At 36.4% G+C, this 16382-nt stretch overlaps 1 protein-coding gene across 13 annotated transcripts in view; it reads left to right on the top strand.

The window, feature by feature from the left end:
• The window catches only part of PHF20L1 (PHD finger protein 20 like 1), a 59807-nt gene extending 46856 nt beyond the window's left edge, over positions 1-12951 (top strand). For 8 of the 13 annotated variants that reach the window (XM_074888254.1, XM_074888204.1, XM_074888246.1 and 5 more), the window contains 4 exons: positions 1734-1929; positions 2332-2701; positions 6098-6263; positions 7410-9087. In XM_074888254.1, the coding sequence (XP_074744355.1) occupies positions 1734-1929; positions 2332-2701; positions 6098-6263; positions 7410-7552 (875 nt within the window). In that variant the 3' untranslated portion in view covers positions 7553-9087. Of the gene's footprint in view, positions 1-1733; positions 1930-2331; positions 2702-6097; positions 6264-7409 lie in introns of all 13 variants that reach the window. The other 5 variants (XM_074888279.1, XM_074888269.1, XM_074888305.1 and 2 more) reach the window with 3 other exon arrangements.
• Positions 12952-16382: the final 3431 nt, after the last annotated feature.

Raw genomic sequence — 16382 nt, forward strand, 5'->3', positions numbered from 1 at the left:
TAATTGCAATTTTATAAGGTTTGTCTTTGTCCAGAATTGTGTAAATAAAGGTGTGGAACTGAATATGTAAAATATGAAAAATTCTACCACTTTTTTATGGTAAACAGTAGTGCACAAACAGCACATATTGAACTGAAGATTGTTAGGATAGGTTTGAAATGGTAAGAATTAGGAACAGTCTATTTACTTTTAAACTGAATACATTTAATTAGGAAGATGTTGATCTAAAAATGATTCTGTCCATAAACCCATTTTTCTTAGCACTTATTTGGAGAAAAACTATATAGTTTGGAAGAAAGTTTTTAGTATTTTTCCTGACAATTGATACAAATGCACATAACGTCTTCTGGTGAAATATCCAACAGTCCAGCTGTTTCAAAAGGGGCAATGATTTACTTTGATTCTGAATTTCAGAAATCAAATCTGAAAACTACTTGCAGAGGTATAAAATAGCACAGTTTTTAGATGTGACCTTTTCCATTTGCCCCAATCTGAATCTAAATTGATGGTATAGAGTCTTGTTTGATAGTTCTGTGTGGTGTACTCTTTGAGCAGTCAAGCTTTTTCTTATTAAAACCAAATAATTTGTCTTGTGTTCTTTCCCTGCACTGTACTAGGTACTTCGTTATCCCCTGCTATGCAGAGACTGTGTCCCTAATTTTTATCTTCTCTCCCTTCCTAACCATTACTTCTTTTCTTTCTATGTCAGGAGAAAAAGGTCATTCACAATGTCAGTATTTTAAAGTGTATTGGGATAATGGGCAGAAAGGAGATAGACAGGGTATTCTCCTGAAAGGTATGAAGGGCTTCCATCAACCCATTCTTTGTTCTGTATATGATGATAGTCTGATATGAAATTGAGTGTAAGATATTGCAGTCTTAGTCAGTCTGTTTGTCTGGGTTCCTCATTGTAAACAATAATATTGGAATAAGTAGAATTATACATTTCTAGTTTCGTTGGTTTTGGGTTGGTTTTTTTTGTTGTTGTTGTTGTTGTTGGGGGTTTTTTTGGATAGTTAAGTTACTATAGAAGCATTAGCTAAATACTCAGTCATGCCTGTTGGGTTAAGATTGTAGATGCTGCCAGAGCATGGGAGACCTAAGGCCCACTTATATCGAAATTGTGTCTGGTAGTGTCTGATAAAAGGCGTCTCAAAGGAGAGTGTAAGAACTCTGCTGTCAAATAACTTTGAAATGTCTGTTTTTCATTAAGCCTTCTCCTGGCTTCTAATAAATAGATACTGACTTTGGTATTGAAGCAAAACAATTGTCTTTCAGGAACAAACTCGGTGTTTTGGATATGTCCATATAAAATCCACTCTCTAACATTTCTCTTGGTAACTTAGGTTTTCTTTTTTTTTAAAAAAAAGTAAGCTGACATAGTTAGATAAATAAAATGCCAATTTAAACTTTTTTTTCAGTTAGATTGATAATAGTACAGTTCTTATATCCTGTACTTTGATTGCAAAGGTGATTAGATTTTCTTTTCAAATGCCATTTAGAGAGGTCTTCGGATTTCAGGTTTGTTTGGTTTTTTTTTTTAGTAAATGTCAAGTTTCCTCTTAATCCATGAAAACTAAATTTTAATATATTAATAGCAAGATCTTGAATCATTTTTCATGGATGTTAGGAGACATTTAGGAGAGTACAGCATATAATTATAGCACTCTAGTTTTAAATACAATTCTGCTGTGGCTTTAGATGGTCTTCAATTTGTTTATTGCTTACCCCAGGTCAGAGGTGGAGTGCCAAATATCTTTATGATAAAGACTGGCTAAACAATGGACACATGTGTGGATTATCATTTTTGAAAGAAAACTACTCTCATCTTAATGCCAAAAAGATTGTGTCAACGCATCACCTACTGGCGGATGTCTATGGTGTAACTGAAATATTGCATGGACTACAGTTGAAGATTGGGATATTAAAGTAAGTATCAATCCAGGGTTTATTCTCCATCTTTATATATTTAGGTAGCAGAGACTACCATTATTCCATATACATTATTCACTCATATTAAAGTTCTTCCTTGTATAATAGTTTAAATAATTCAAGTGCAAGATGTAGAGTACCCTCAGCTTCAGTGGGAGTTAGGTGTTCAGCGCCTGAACCAATCTGGTGTATTGGGATTTTTGGTAATTTTTTTTTTATAGACAGTTTTGTGTTAGAGACATTCTGAACTTAGCCTAAATTGATAAGTGACCTGAGAATACTTACGTGCTTGATAATGGTGCTTATCAATAGTTGTGATCTAGCAGAAGTGGATGCTTAATAGTTCAGTGCTGTAAGTGGTGTTCTCTAACTTGCTTTTTTTCCTCCCCTTCATTGCAGAAATAAGCATCACCCAGACCTTCATCTCTGGGCTTATTCAGGGATGCGAAAAGAACAAGAACAAATAACTGTTGGGGTAGAGAAAAAATTAATGACTTTGCCAGATTCTGTTAATCCAACTGAAAGGACGTGTCGCAGTCAAAACCATAAAGAGCAGCCCAGTATACCCCAGAAGATGGAAGAAACGTACATCACAAGTGAGCACAGTTACCAAAAACCACAGAGTTTTGGTCAAGACTGCAAAGCAGTCACTGACCCTATGAGCTCAGATGATGAAGATACAAGTAGTTTTGAGGAAGATCAGGAATTTCACACAGAGAATAAAAACTGTTTACAATATTCTTTTAAAGATGATGGCGTGAATGAGCAGGTAAGTATCATTCTTCATCTGGGAAGCTTCTTAGTTGGAAAAATATGTTCAGTGTGATAAAACTTTAAGCACATACAAGTATTTAGAAATGTTCATTGTTATAAGTCGACAACCTATCACATAAGTCAACAAAAATCACTAGAAGCAAAGTTGGATCACAAATTGTTTCAGGTGAAGTATACGCATTTCAGCTGGTGAATGAGATGCAAAGTATGGTTAAAATATTACTTATACCAAAAATGCTCGTGCTCAATCCAGTGTTCCGGGGCGGGGGGGAAAAATCCCATGCTTAAAGTACAAGGTCTTGAAACAGAACTTATATGTGTTTTTCACAATGTGAGGAAAATAGGACAAGTTTCATTTTTTCTCTCAATTCTGTTTTCTGCATCTGTTTTTGTTGTTTGTTAAATTGAGATTTGTAATAGTGTTTATTACTGTACCGTATTCTTCTTTTAATAGCAACTCTGTCTAGAATTCTGTCCACAAGTAATGATTTACTGACCAACTAATTTCACCTCATGCAACTTCTTTTGTGTCTCTTACATGGCATATTTCTTCTAATTAAACATTTCACAGGTTTTTAGTCAGGATTATATTTGGCTGTTTAAACATCTCTTTCTCATTTTTGCGTTAATGGCTTGAATCCATTACTTTGTGGAAAAAAAGTCTGAAACTTGTTAGTCTGGTTTTAGTGAAGAGTTCTCTTTGAGCAAAAAACAAAGTGAAACAAACCTTTCTGTTTTCTACAATACCAACTGTGTGAGAATAATCGCCCAACTCATCCCCCTTTTGAAGTACAGTTTCTGGTGTGGAAGAAATGAGTAAGATATGTCTTTTTTTTCTTTTAATTTTAGTTTTAAATGTGGCATGTAAGCTATATAGTCTGAATGGGAATTTTTTGCTCATTCTAGTTAGAAATAACTGTTTATATGCTAAATCGCATGATTATATTCAGTTTATATAGTAAGCAGCAGTGTGAAATAGTGAACTTTCCTTCCAACAGTAGCTTACATTGTCATTGTAAATAGTATAAATACATTTAGAATTAAAAGAAAATATATGGGAACAGTGAAACAAAAGTACTGTTTCCTTCAGAGACTAAAGCATATATCTAAAAACCTAAGTGCTCTCTGTTTTAAACCAGGAAGAGATCTGGGGCAGTATCAGAGTACTCTTTCCTTTGGAACACCTTAGTTCACCTTATCAGTAGTCAGCCTTGATATCTGAAATAAGGCTTTCTGTCTAGACTTAATACTCATTGAAAAGCTCTCCTTGGTTTCTCCATGAACCTGTTTGTACTTACCTTAAAACCATGACAACACTGACATGGAAGTGCCATTTTTACATGAACTGACTTCTCTGTAAGATGTCTTCTTCACTGCTCCTTCTCAAAGTTTTGGTTGGGGCTTTGGATTCTCCATTCTAGCATCCCACAGAGCCTTGAGTATTCTGTTTTTCCATACTGTTTTGTCTTATACTAATCTACAGTTCTGTTATGTATCTTCTTTTCTCTTACAATGTTCAGATTGACTATTATCAAGTCCCTTTCTGGACTATGAATAATCTTTAAAATTGTATTTAGCTTCCTTGTTCTTCCTTCTGAAAGCACAAGCCTTCCCCACCTGAACCTCCCATTTATTTCTTCTTCACAAGCTGGATCCTGTACTATGCTTTTCTTACTACCCCTGCCACCACTCCCTAATTGCCTACATTGATCTCTTAGCTTAGAGGACCTGTTTGATCCTGTGGATTTTTTCAAGGAGCATTTACTAGCTAATACAGAGGTCATTAAAAGGAAAAAAAAATTATGATGTTATTTAGCTTTAAGATTTTCTCTAACTTACTGCAGCGGGCACCTAAAAGATTCACTTAACAGATGATCTTGGTTTTAGAATTACAGACTTGGGTCCTCATACAGCAAGGTTAAAATGACGTTCTTCTCTCAGGGTTTTAGAGAGGCTCTGAAAATTTTAAGAAATGGGGCATTTCTTATTTACATTGGAAATATCATTTATAAGATTAATAACAGTTTGAATAGTGAAAACACTGTGGAGTCAAACCTGATGTCTTGAGAGAAGAAAGATTTTATCTGAAAGTTTGAGAGTTTAGAGGCTTTTTTTGACTTCTAAAATCTATCTTTGATAAATAACTTTAACTCTTTTAATGAATATTGTGACAGTATTTGTCCTCCAGGAATTGCTCATAAAACTGCCAGCAGGTCAGTCCAAGTTTGATTTGTTTTTTAAATTGATTTTAAGTCTTAAAAAGAAAGTTATTTTTTTGGTTTAAGTAGTAACTTAGAATCCATCAGTCCCTATTTTCTTCTTCCCTTCTCACTCTTCCCATTCTTGACTGGAGGACAATATACTTTATGAAAAAGAATTGTGTTAAGTCTGTTATTGTGTGATGTGGAAAAAAATTAGCTGAGCACTTCACCAGAGAAGTGTGTTAATGTGATAAAATTCACTCATTGCTCTGGCATTTGCCATGAACTAACACTGTGTGAGCGCATATCCAGCACTCTAGTCCCTAAAATAGAATCATCAGTAGTGAAAGAACTTAATCAGATACGAAGTCATAGTGGATATAAAATGGAAACTGTGAATCCTGCTAATTAATGGAGATGCTGAAGATTTTAACCCATTAAATCTTGTATACTTCCTTTGGTCATTTCCATTAGCTGCAAGGTCAAATACAAAAAAGATGAGGAACTTGGGTATTATCTCTGAGAATACTGATTATTTCAAAGAAGGCAATCTTCCTCAGACCCTATGTTTGCATAACTCTACATGTTACTGCCCTAGTAACTACACCCAGTCATGTTAAATTCTGTCCCAGACTTGGGTTTGCAAGTTACATGGGACCATAGCAATGGTAGGAAAAGTCTTTTGTCTTAACAAGCAGAATGGCCAGCTTATTTGTGCAAAATAATAACTTTTGACATCTTGATATTGCTGCATTTTAGGGAATTTTCCGTTATTCTCTGGCTAAAGTTGAAACAAACCTTAGGGTTTTGCACATTTTTGGTGATGGCAGAGCGATGCACTTCAGCACTTCATGATTTAAGTCCAGGTTTATGTAAAAAGGGCACAGAAATGCAGTCTGTCTTACTGCATTAAATAAAGTGCTTGAGCTGGTAAACTTTACCTCTTGCCTTACTCCCCCAGTGCTATACATGCTCATTTGTATGGAATTTGCGTTTTTTTTTTTTTGTTTAATCTATTGATGTGTCATGGTACATGGCTTTTTGAGTATGCTTGTTGTCAGGTAGACAGAAGTACAGTTCTAAACCAGCATAGTTTATCATATCACTCAAGTGTTGAAATCAACACCAGAAATGAAAACAAAAACCCCCTCTTAAATGGCAATTTTTTTCTTTCTGTTGCTCCTATGAAGAAGAATTCTGCTGAAGGAAACACTGTGTTTGTTTGTAATGAAAGAAAAGGCTCAGAGGAACAAGTGGACACACATCTTCAATGGCAGCTAAATCTCCTTACCCATATAGAGAATGTACAGAATGAAGTTACCAGCAGAATGGACCTGATTGAAAAAGAAGTTGATGGTAACTGCATTGCCAGATACTTGTTAATACACCTATAACAGCGTTTTTCATAGCCACTCTGTTGAAGGTGATCTGAGGCACTAAGGATGAATTTTCAAGTATTATATTAAAATTTGGGTACCCAAAATTATAACCAGAGCTTGTACCCTTGATCCTTCGTACCCCCTTCCACAAGTTTTGAATGCCCAATAAAGTAGCTTAAGTACTCAGGACTCCTGAAATTAGCTCAAGTTTGTGACTTCAGAAAGCTTAGAGAACTCGTCTAGTCCTTGTCCATATATGGATCATAAAGTTTATTGATTTTTTTTTTTAAATTTTTTTAAATTTTCCTGTCTGGAGTGGTTTTGGCCTGATTGTTCTAGTAATTAACAATATTTAGGAAAAAAAAGACATGTTTATTCTGCCTTTAATTTAGTTTGCTATATAGTAGTAAGTAACGGGTTCCAGGAAGACAAATCAATCTTTATGAGAAAATGAGTGAAATTATAATGTAGGACAAAATATTACAGCACATAAGTTTACTTGCCAGTCATAGAAATTAAGAATGAGGGGTTTATAGTCTAGTGATAGGAGTCCTTCATTATCTTTTGACAAATACAATCTTACTCCTATTTGCAGTTTCACTTTCAATATTTCTCCTTGTGCTAGGCTGTAGATCTAGGCCAACAGGGTTGACCTTTTTCTTTCTCTGTCTCTGCAAGCATAGAAATTCCTTGAAAACATTTGAGGATTGGAAAACGATTTTGTAATCTGGATCTTGTAACCAGGAGCCTGTTAAAGTGGCAGAAGCAAACCTTGCATTTAAGGATTGCGTTCTCTGTTGCAGAACTGTCATAGCTAGAAGATCATGAACTGAGGTTTCTTTTAGTGTATAGATGGTAAATTGTTAGCCAAGGGTATAATTTGCTCCCAGGTACCTTTTTATAGTAACAATCAAATTAGAAGTTATGTTTGGAATGTTTGAGTGAAACACAGAATTAGTTGGTGTTTCCCTAATAAAAATTTCTTCTGTTAAATAAAAATCACAGCCTCAGTATAGTTTCGCTTCTTATAAAAGACAGAGTAAGAAAGCAAAGTGGGTTTTTTTTAATATAAACTGTTTCTTGAAGACTTATTCTAATCAACTTCTTCCTTTTCATTCTGTAGTTTTAGAAAGCTGGCTTGATTTCACTGGAGAACTGGAACCACCAGATCCTCTGGCAAGATTGCCTCAGCTCAAGCGACGTATCAAACAGCTCTTAATTGACATGGGGAAAGTACAGCAGATAGCAACACTTTGCTCTGTATGACAAAAGGAAGAATAAAGAAATACAAATAGGTTCCCTTACAGTGATTTTTCTTACTAGCCACCAGACTGACAGGAAGACGGCAAAAAGCTGAGCATTTATCTGGTTCTTTGCTGATTACGTTAATAGCCTGAAGCTTTAGAGAGGAGAGGAAATTTAGAGTAAGGAATCTGTTATATTGGAAATCTGAATATTCAGTGTCCAAGTTTCAAAATGTAATATATTACTTACTGAGGAATGTTGATATGATTTTAACATGATAAACAAGAAAATCCCTGCATACAAGAAAGTTGAACAAAAAATCTGTGAAGAACAATGTTACTGTTTTGAAACTTTTGGCAAAAAAATCTAAATTTGCAGAATTCAGCTGACTGAAAAATCTCGGGAACTGCTTTTTTAATGAATTCCTCTTATCTTGCTAGTGAAAGATAGACACGGAGAGATCTGTAGCCTCTCTACAAGGAAAGTTTTTAGATTATTTCCTTCTCATGAATGTTCTGGAAAACGAACATACTAGCTTTGATTTTTTTGAAAGAAATTACTTACTATGGTCTCCTTTTTAAAATATTTTTTTAAATAGAAATCCTTATTACAGCACCCTTAGGCTCCTTTAAAACATAAGTGACAAATAGTGGTCAGATGTGCCAAATAATATTAAAACCACTGGGATGAGAGTTTGATTATGACTTACATGAAGGTTTTTTCCAAAGTCCTACTCGGTGCCAGCAATCCATCCAAAATTGTGTCTAGTTTATATTTTTTTATGTTCTATTGCAGTATTCAGGATTCAATGTACATTTTTGTCCTGGGTAGCTCTGTTCTGGTCTTGGCCCTCTGAAACTTTACCATCCTCAGCTGGGATGAGGAATGACAAGAGCAGCAAAACTGTCTGTGGCTGTGAATATACTAAACCACTAGAATAAATATCAGAAGATACCTTATCCAAGATGTTTTTATAAAATCTTTCAGCTTCAGTGAACGAAATGTCATGAAACCAAAGGCAACCTACTTGCTCTGTTAGCTCTTGCTGGATTTTGAGCCCAGGACTTTCCCTGTGCTTATAAGTTGCCGCTGTACCCAGTGCTACATGCATATTTGTATGGGTATGTATATGTGTATAGATACACATGTACATATATACATACTATATACATTTATATCTACACATGTCTAGTTTTATTACAATAGACTATAAGAACTGGTGGTTAACATTAAATGTTACCTTTTAACAAGCAGTTTCTAAAATTGAAAATAATGTATGTACAGGTTTTGAAATTTGTAAAATATGACTGTTAAAAGGAGGCTATTTAACTGATGACATTAAGATACTTGAACATTTTATGCCTCACGTCTGTTTATCAGTTCTAGTTATCTGTATAAATGCATTTTAGAACCGATAGACAGTAAACTTGAATTTACCTTTTGATAAGAGTACAAGCCACTGTACATTCAAAAATTATTTAAATTTGCAAACACACTGTTCTATATGTAAGGTACTGTATGTAAAACTGTTTATTAAAACTATTCTGCATACTCTACATTTTCCATTTTTCTTCCTGATCTTCATACAAATGTAAAAAAGAAGTGATTGTTATAATGTACAGACTATCAAAAAATCTTGGAATGCCTTTTGAGGATGCATAAAATTGAAAAATGTGCCAAAGATGGATTATCTGGGAAAGACTTTGCAACCAGTGCATTGAACTTTCATGATAAAACCATTATTGAGAAAGAAAGCAGCATGGCTGGTTCATTGCTAAAATAAACCTACCCTGACATTTCCCATCTGTCTATCATATCTGAAGTGAGTTATCACTCTTGATGTCCAAAGCAAAGTGTAAACCCTTGTTAGAGTGGTTGCTATTTAAAAAGTCTTGCCACATCAGGCTTGTAGGAGACATTACAAAGTTGCATGGTAACATGGAAGTTAATTATGGAATCATGATTGGCAACTTCATAATGCAGAAAGAACACAAGAGCTGAGGAGTTGTTGACATTTTTATAGCAACTGATATTAAATAAAATACTCTGTGTTACGTAGTTGGATGCTTAAATAACTGCTTCAAACAATATGAATAGTTGAGTGACCTACTTGCTTTTGGATATGTGAGACTTTTTTTATATATTATTCACTTGCTGCATATCCTTGAATGTGGTACTGTGTGTACTGTATAAGAGAAATGTAAATCCCGATGAATTACTTTGAAACAAAGTGGAGTGTATTTACATAATTTATACAGCATACACTGTAGCAATATTATGCAATGTGTGTGCATGTGTGTGATGTAATATAATTGTAAATGTTACTGAAGGTGGAGGTGGACCGAGAGATTCCAGGTGGGAGGATGGAGGTTTCATTCTTAGTGCAGAGATGGAGGAATGGTATCCTGAAAAGGAAATCTTAAGGTCAAAGTTAAAGTTGCCCTTGCAGCTTAACTTGTCTTCTGTTTGTATATGTAATAGTCTCTAAATTTACATGAGTATGTAATTTTATCCTTCAGGATCCTGCCTTATTCAGGATGGACTGTGCTTACAAAACCAATCTGTTCAGTATTTTTTTATCTTCATTTCTTTGTGTATTTCTTGTATTATAAAAATTCCTGCAAACATTCATATCTTCTAAGAAATACAATCTCAGTGTCCTTCTGGACAGTGCTATGATACATTGTGTGTTGCTTGAATGCTTCACAAACTTGTCTGAGTTTGCTTTCTCAAATTGTGATGTTAGTCTGTAACGTGAACCTTAGTTTTGGCCCCAGTTTCTCAAGTGTTCAAAGGTTTGGGATGCTTCTGAAGTTTTTTCTTTAAACACTTACAAGTCAAGTGCCATAAAAATGCTAAGTGTTTTGCACAGAATGTAACCTACAGTTGATTGCTTTGCTCATGTGCCAGTCAAACCTGATGTGATCTGGCTCATACCAGTATTTCTTCTAGTTGGCCTTATTGAGAGAATCTTTTTCCTATGGGCATCATTTTCCATCTGTCTTCCTGCTTCCATTGTAAATAAGCCAGGGATATACACGCAGTCTGTTTGCAACATCATTTGTTGGGGTGTGAATTGCAATTATTTGTGCTGTATGGTGAAAGAGGCAGACCCTCTCTGAGGAAGAAATAGTGTATGGCAATGTAAGGACTGGTTTTGATACATCTGCACAGAAAGGGAAAATTCTTAAATTTGCAACCTTCTTTTAACTTAGTATAAACTCTTAATTAACAAAAGGGAAATGCCAGTGTACAGAAGCCTCTTGTGATTTCACAGGCTAAATGTCAAACTTGTAGAGCCTTTAAACACTCAGCTTTTTGTCTGAGATTGTTGGGGTTTTTTTTTAATGGAGGTATCAGGGTAATTAATTACAAAGCCTTCTTCCTGTGACTGTACTGTAGGCATCTGCATCAGCAATTCTGCGTTTGTTACAGTGATGGCAGTAGGACATCAGTATTGAAGTCATAAATGAAATGTCATCTTGGTGATGTGACCAGATACCCCATGATGGGGCTGCCTATGTTTCAGTTACAAAATGGGCTTCAAGTCATATGGCAGGGAATGAGTTTGGAAGATGCTTCCTGCTAACCCTTTTCCTGGGTAGCTGTAGGTTGAGTAGTGCCCATATTTTGCATATTCTGGCCTTAGATGCATAGATCTTTGTTCAGCTTTGGAGTAATTTACAGTGATAGAAGCCTGTCTTCCTCTTTAAAATAGGTGAAGAAGGTGGGTTGCGATTTTCTGATAGACTTCACATATTCACTGGGTGGCAAAAAATTGAAACTGTTCTTCCATGGGTGCAGTCCTCTTGCATGGCTAGCATCCACCTGTCTCTTAATTTTGTCTCTGAGCTTCTACATGTGCTCTTCATCTGTTTATTCTGCAGTTTGCATCTGTTTCTCCTTTTGTTTTTCTGCTTTCTGCACTCTGGCTTCTTCTGTGATGCCTGGAGGGTTTCACTCCTCTGTTCTTGTGCCCAGTTCTTTCTGGCTGCTGTGGGAAGCAGTGGTAGGGACAGGTCTCTGCTCTTCTGTCCTCAGCCTCCAGTGTGACCTGCTAGCTGTGTATGGTTGGAGTGTGTCTACCATAATCAAAATCTTCAGATGTTTTTGCTGCCTTCCTTTCGTAAGCCTCTTCTAATCTTGTGCAAGTGGTGATCTCCCTCTACTCCCATCTGGCTTCTAACTTAACTGGACTTGAATGCAAAGCCCCTCTGCCACTGTTGGGCTCCACCACTCCTCACCAGTCTGAAGGTTGGGATGTAAAGGAGTTGCTTGAACATCACAGTAAAATTATAAAACTATTTTGATGCTTGCAAACCAGTATATTTTTCCTTTGTATGTGAAGGGAAACTGTAACTATTTTTATTTGTTGAAACTTTAAAAGATGCAAAACAGATCTTGAACTGAACTGGAGCTTAATGTAAAAATCAACAACAAAAGTAGGGGGTGAGAAGCACTCTGCAAACAGGGGCTTCGTAAGCAGTGTGCAGTCGGGCCATCTTGACTACCTTGCTGTGTTCGTAGTTATACGCGGGTGCTGATGTGTAGCAGAGGTGCATGCAATGATGGCATTCATTTGCAAACAGGACCCATTTTTGCCATGTCGGTTTGGGACACTGGAACTGTAGGTTTTCTCTCTACTGCTTAGAAATGTTACAGTACACGCACCTTGAGTTTGGAGTGCTTGTTAAGATCAGAGGCTGAATCACTTCCAAAATGCCCGTTGCTATTCTCACATTTTATTAGCTGACACTTTTTTTTTTCTCCTGTTGTATTGAGTCTATATGACTTTAAGTGATCATTTTGCAGAGGATGTTTGAAAATACTTCAGTAATGGTTTTTACTATATGATGTTGTGTCCTGGGCACTGGGTGCGGGAGTCTGTCTGTAGCAATAAGTATTATACACTATGTGTATATCTGTTTATATATGGAAAACAAATATGAAGCATGTAATGATGGTGAAAATACACTGCACAGAGAGCAGATTGTGCATTTGGCAGCCATTCTGCACCAGCCTGAACAACTCAAATAAAAAAATTGGAGACGACATGAAAAAAATGAACTAGCGTGAGAAATCATTCAGGAGTGAATTTCCCTTTCCATACACACCGGGCCTGTGTGTAAGTGATAGATGAGCCAACCTTGTTCTATGGATTGAATAACTAAAGCTAGTTCAATTGCTGTTTGCTTCAGACAGCAGCCTGCCTTTCTTTCGAACTGGCCAGAGCCACCTGCGTTCAGCTGTAGCCACATGCGTCAGTGTATTGTCACTAAACACTCTGAGAGAGGCAGCAGTGCACTATTATTAAATCTTCTATGAGAGAAGCAAAATACTTTCTTCTGTGATTTGTTTTTTATAATAGCAATAATGTTGACTGCATTCTAATACTCACAATAAAGATCTGTTGAGATTGTTATGTGCCTGGGCTCCCCTTCAGTGGACTTTTGTTTTGGTGAGCTAGTGGTGCTTGTATACGTTTTAAAGTGTTAGCAAATCTTCAGCAGCATTTTTAACCTGTAGTCAGTGAGTTATATGCAGTCATCGATACTCATTTACTTGTATACATGGCAAAGCTTTAGGGGCTCTTCAGTTGTGCTTTAGCCTGTAGGCAAATTATGCAGTCAGTAAATTATTTACAGTACTGGATCACTGTGTGGCAAAATAATTAGAAGATTTTTCTGTTCCTGAACTGCTTTGGTATTTAGCAATTGCAGTGTTTGAGTTTTGCAAAGCACTCAGTTCTTAAAACACAAATGTCTTCCAACAGCATGTTCACAGTGATGGCATCTCTTCGGGCAGAGGTCTGCCTTCTAAGGGTGTTTCTAGTTTTGTGCCTTTGTACAACGTCATTACAAAATAACTTCAATTTGCTTTTAGTGATTTATTTTAATATTGCCTACAAACTGTTGTTCAGGACTCTGGTAGAAAACAAATAAGTAAACAATGCTGAGAAAGTTCTTCTAGACATCCTGAGGACCAGGGCATAAATGATAAGCAGCAGATGAATGGACAGAATCTCAATGAGTTACTAACACAGAGAAATTCTTCTGTTGTTCACAGCAAGACCAGATATCATAAACATGTAACACTTCAAAATTTAAATTCTGAAACGTATTTTAATCATTATTGAGGGACAGTCTCAAAGCAGTGTCTCAAATGTAAGATACAAGGCCAAATTCAGACCTTGGCGTAATACACTGAAACACTTTTTTCTAATTGGCAGACTTATTAAGGAAGAGGTTTCCTGAATCAGACCAAACATCTAGCCAGCCCAGTGTCTTCAGTAGAAACACAATGTCAGCATCTGTGGAAACATACTGGCTACAAAAGATCTGTACAAGTTGGTCTTTCCCTTAGTGTGCCTTTCACCTCTGATAAACTGAGGTTTCCTTTAGCGATATCTTTATTGTGACCATCAGTTTTATCAATCACTGACAGATGAGTTTAATCCATCTTTTTTCATTCATTTCTCTCCGCAGCATCAGGTGACATACCGAGTTCCACAGCTTGGTTGTGGGATAGAAGGAGTTGTGTTTGTCCTTGAACTTGCTTTCTGACTCCATTGGCTGTATGCTATTGCCTTCAGTTCAGAGAAGGTTAAATACTGCATTATCAAAAAGACCAAAAGTAGTTTTGTCCTACTAGTACCAGAAGTTTGTCACCCTGTTGCTGTCCTTGTGTGACTGGTGGTGCCTTTTCTTGCTGCGTTAACTTGCTTTTGTCAAATGTTGAATCGATTCGGTGTGCAAATCTATGCACCACGGCACTGCGGGTTGCAGAACTGACTGCTGCTAGGGGTTTCAAAACAATCTGCATCCCAGATGTGGGAATAAAATAAATGTTTTTCTACCTTGCATCACTGTGGCACTATTAGATAGAGGAAAACTGCATTATCTCCCAAGTGTAAATAAGAAAAAAGACATTTTACCTGTCCTAGAAATGGTTCATTTCTGCAGGGACAAAGGCAAATTCAGATGTTCTTATGTGGCTTCTTGAGGTTCTTTTGTCATCAACGGCACTTTCTCAGCCAGTAAATTATAATACCAAAAAATGAGAAGTCCTCTGCTCACTTTTTTGATCCAGCCAAGTTTAGTATAGAAGTTACTGGAACTTCCTCATCATTCTGTCAGTGTGAAGAACATGTCATGCATGAAGTGACTGAAACTTGCATTATCTGGTGGGGCTATGCTTTTTTCCTTGTCGTAATTTAATGTTGCATCACATGAGGATTTTTTAAAACCTAATCAGAGATGTTAAAGTGCTTCACAAGGTCTTATTATTGTTATCTGTGCCAAAATCATGTGAAGAAGACTGAGACAAATGTCTCATGTTTGAGAAGAAATGTACCAAATGTAAAACACTATCTGTAAGTGTAATGAGTTACTAACAAGTGCTGTTAGTCTGTGTTTTTGCATAGTTTTCTTAAATTGTGGAAGAGGATTGACTAATGGTGATTTATTTAACATAGAAAAGCAGTCTATTATTTAAAAATAAATGATATGGGCATAATTTGCCAATGTTTTCAGTTCTTAAAATTTTTGCTTTCAATCTGCTGCTTCATTCAGGAGACTCCCTTAAGTTCATTTCTTAAACTAAGGTTGACTTCTCAGGCTCGAGTTTTATTTGAGCGGGAGCAACTTTTCTGTGTGTATAGATGTTTATGTATTTATATACAGGAAATGTTTACCCTTGAGCTTTCCAATATGTAAAAATTGCAGTTGCACAAACAGTTTTTTCTGCTAAGAAAGTGTATGCAAAACTGGAACAATGAATAAATGGTCTGCTTCGCCCTTGAGGTTTGTGATTTCAATGTTTCATCACACTGACATTTTTCTTTCCCCCAACATTTATAGTGTATATTTAATAGCTTTTTGCCAGCGTGTACAACAAACAAAACACTCATTTCCAGCACTAGAGCAATGATTTTGAAGACATGTTAGTTTTAAGGCCATATTGGCCACAGGGACCTTTTCTGCTTACTTCTTTTCTGCCCTTCATTGGTAAGCTAATTTAAGATATTCTTCCATCTTTTCTCAGGTGCTAAAAATAGAGGTCAATTCAATTGTCTCTTCACCAAAGGTTATGCAGTGAGGCTTTTCTTAATTTGAATTTGACCAGCCATAGACAAGTGCCTTTTTTTCCCTGACGAATGTGAGTTGCGCATATTGCTCTGTAAACTATTTTTTCCTTTTCTTTTTTTCTTTTTAATCCACAGGCCATTGCATCCCATTGAACTTGCATGTACCGAGATGCCCATCTTGGTTTGACGCACATCCAGAAGTGGTTTAAGTGATGCCAACTGCCAAAACCCACTTTCTCACTTTGTTTTTTAAGAGATTTTTAAGACTTGATTGTTCTTCCCAACTTGCATAGTTCAGAGGTTGTTTTCTGAGTGTTTCTGAAGGAAATAAAAGTAATCTTGAGAATCATCACTATGTAGATATTGCAGATTTGTGTTTCTTTCTGTTAGTAATAGCCCTTTGATACCTCCTTGGTTTCCAGTCTGCCTTACTGTGTTATCAGCTACTAATGACTTTGGTAGCAAAGAACAGAGAACAGTGAATAGCAATGAGCTTGCTTCTCTCCCCATTTGCTGTGCAAGGAACCTGAATGACTTTTTTACTAACTGTAGAAAACTGGACTAAATCAATATCACACACACTCTGGGTATGTGTTTCAGTGGCTTGGAAACTTCGTTGTACCTGGAAGCACTGACCCTGCTGCCCCGGGAGAGCCCATGATGCTGGGCTGGGCTGTCGCTTGTTGCTCTCCTGTACCTGCCCCACTGCACTGGGGCTCAGGCACAAAACTGAGGCTCTTGAAGCATACTTGAGTCAGAAATATA

Source organism: Strix uralensis, chromosome 1 (genome assembly GCF_047716275.1).
Source record: "Strix uralensis isolate ZFMK-TIS-50842 chromosome 1, bStrUra1, whole genome shotgun sequence".
Classification (NCBI taxonomy): domain Eukaryota; kingdom Metazoa; phylum Chordata; class Aves; order Strigiformes; family Strigidae; genus Strix; species Strix uralensis.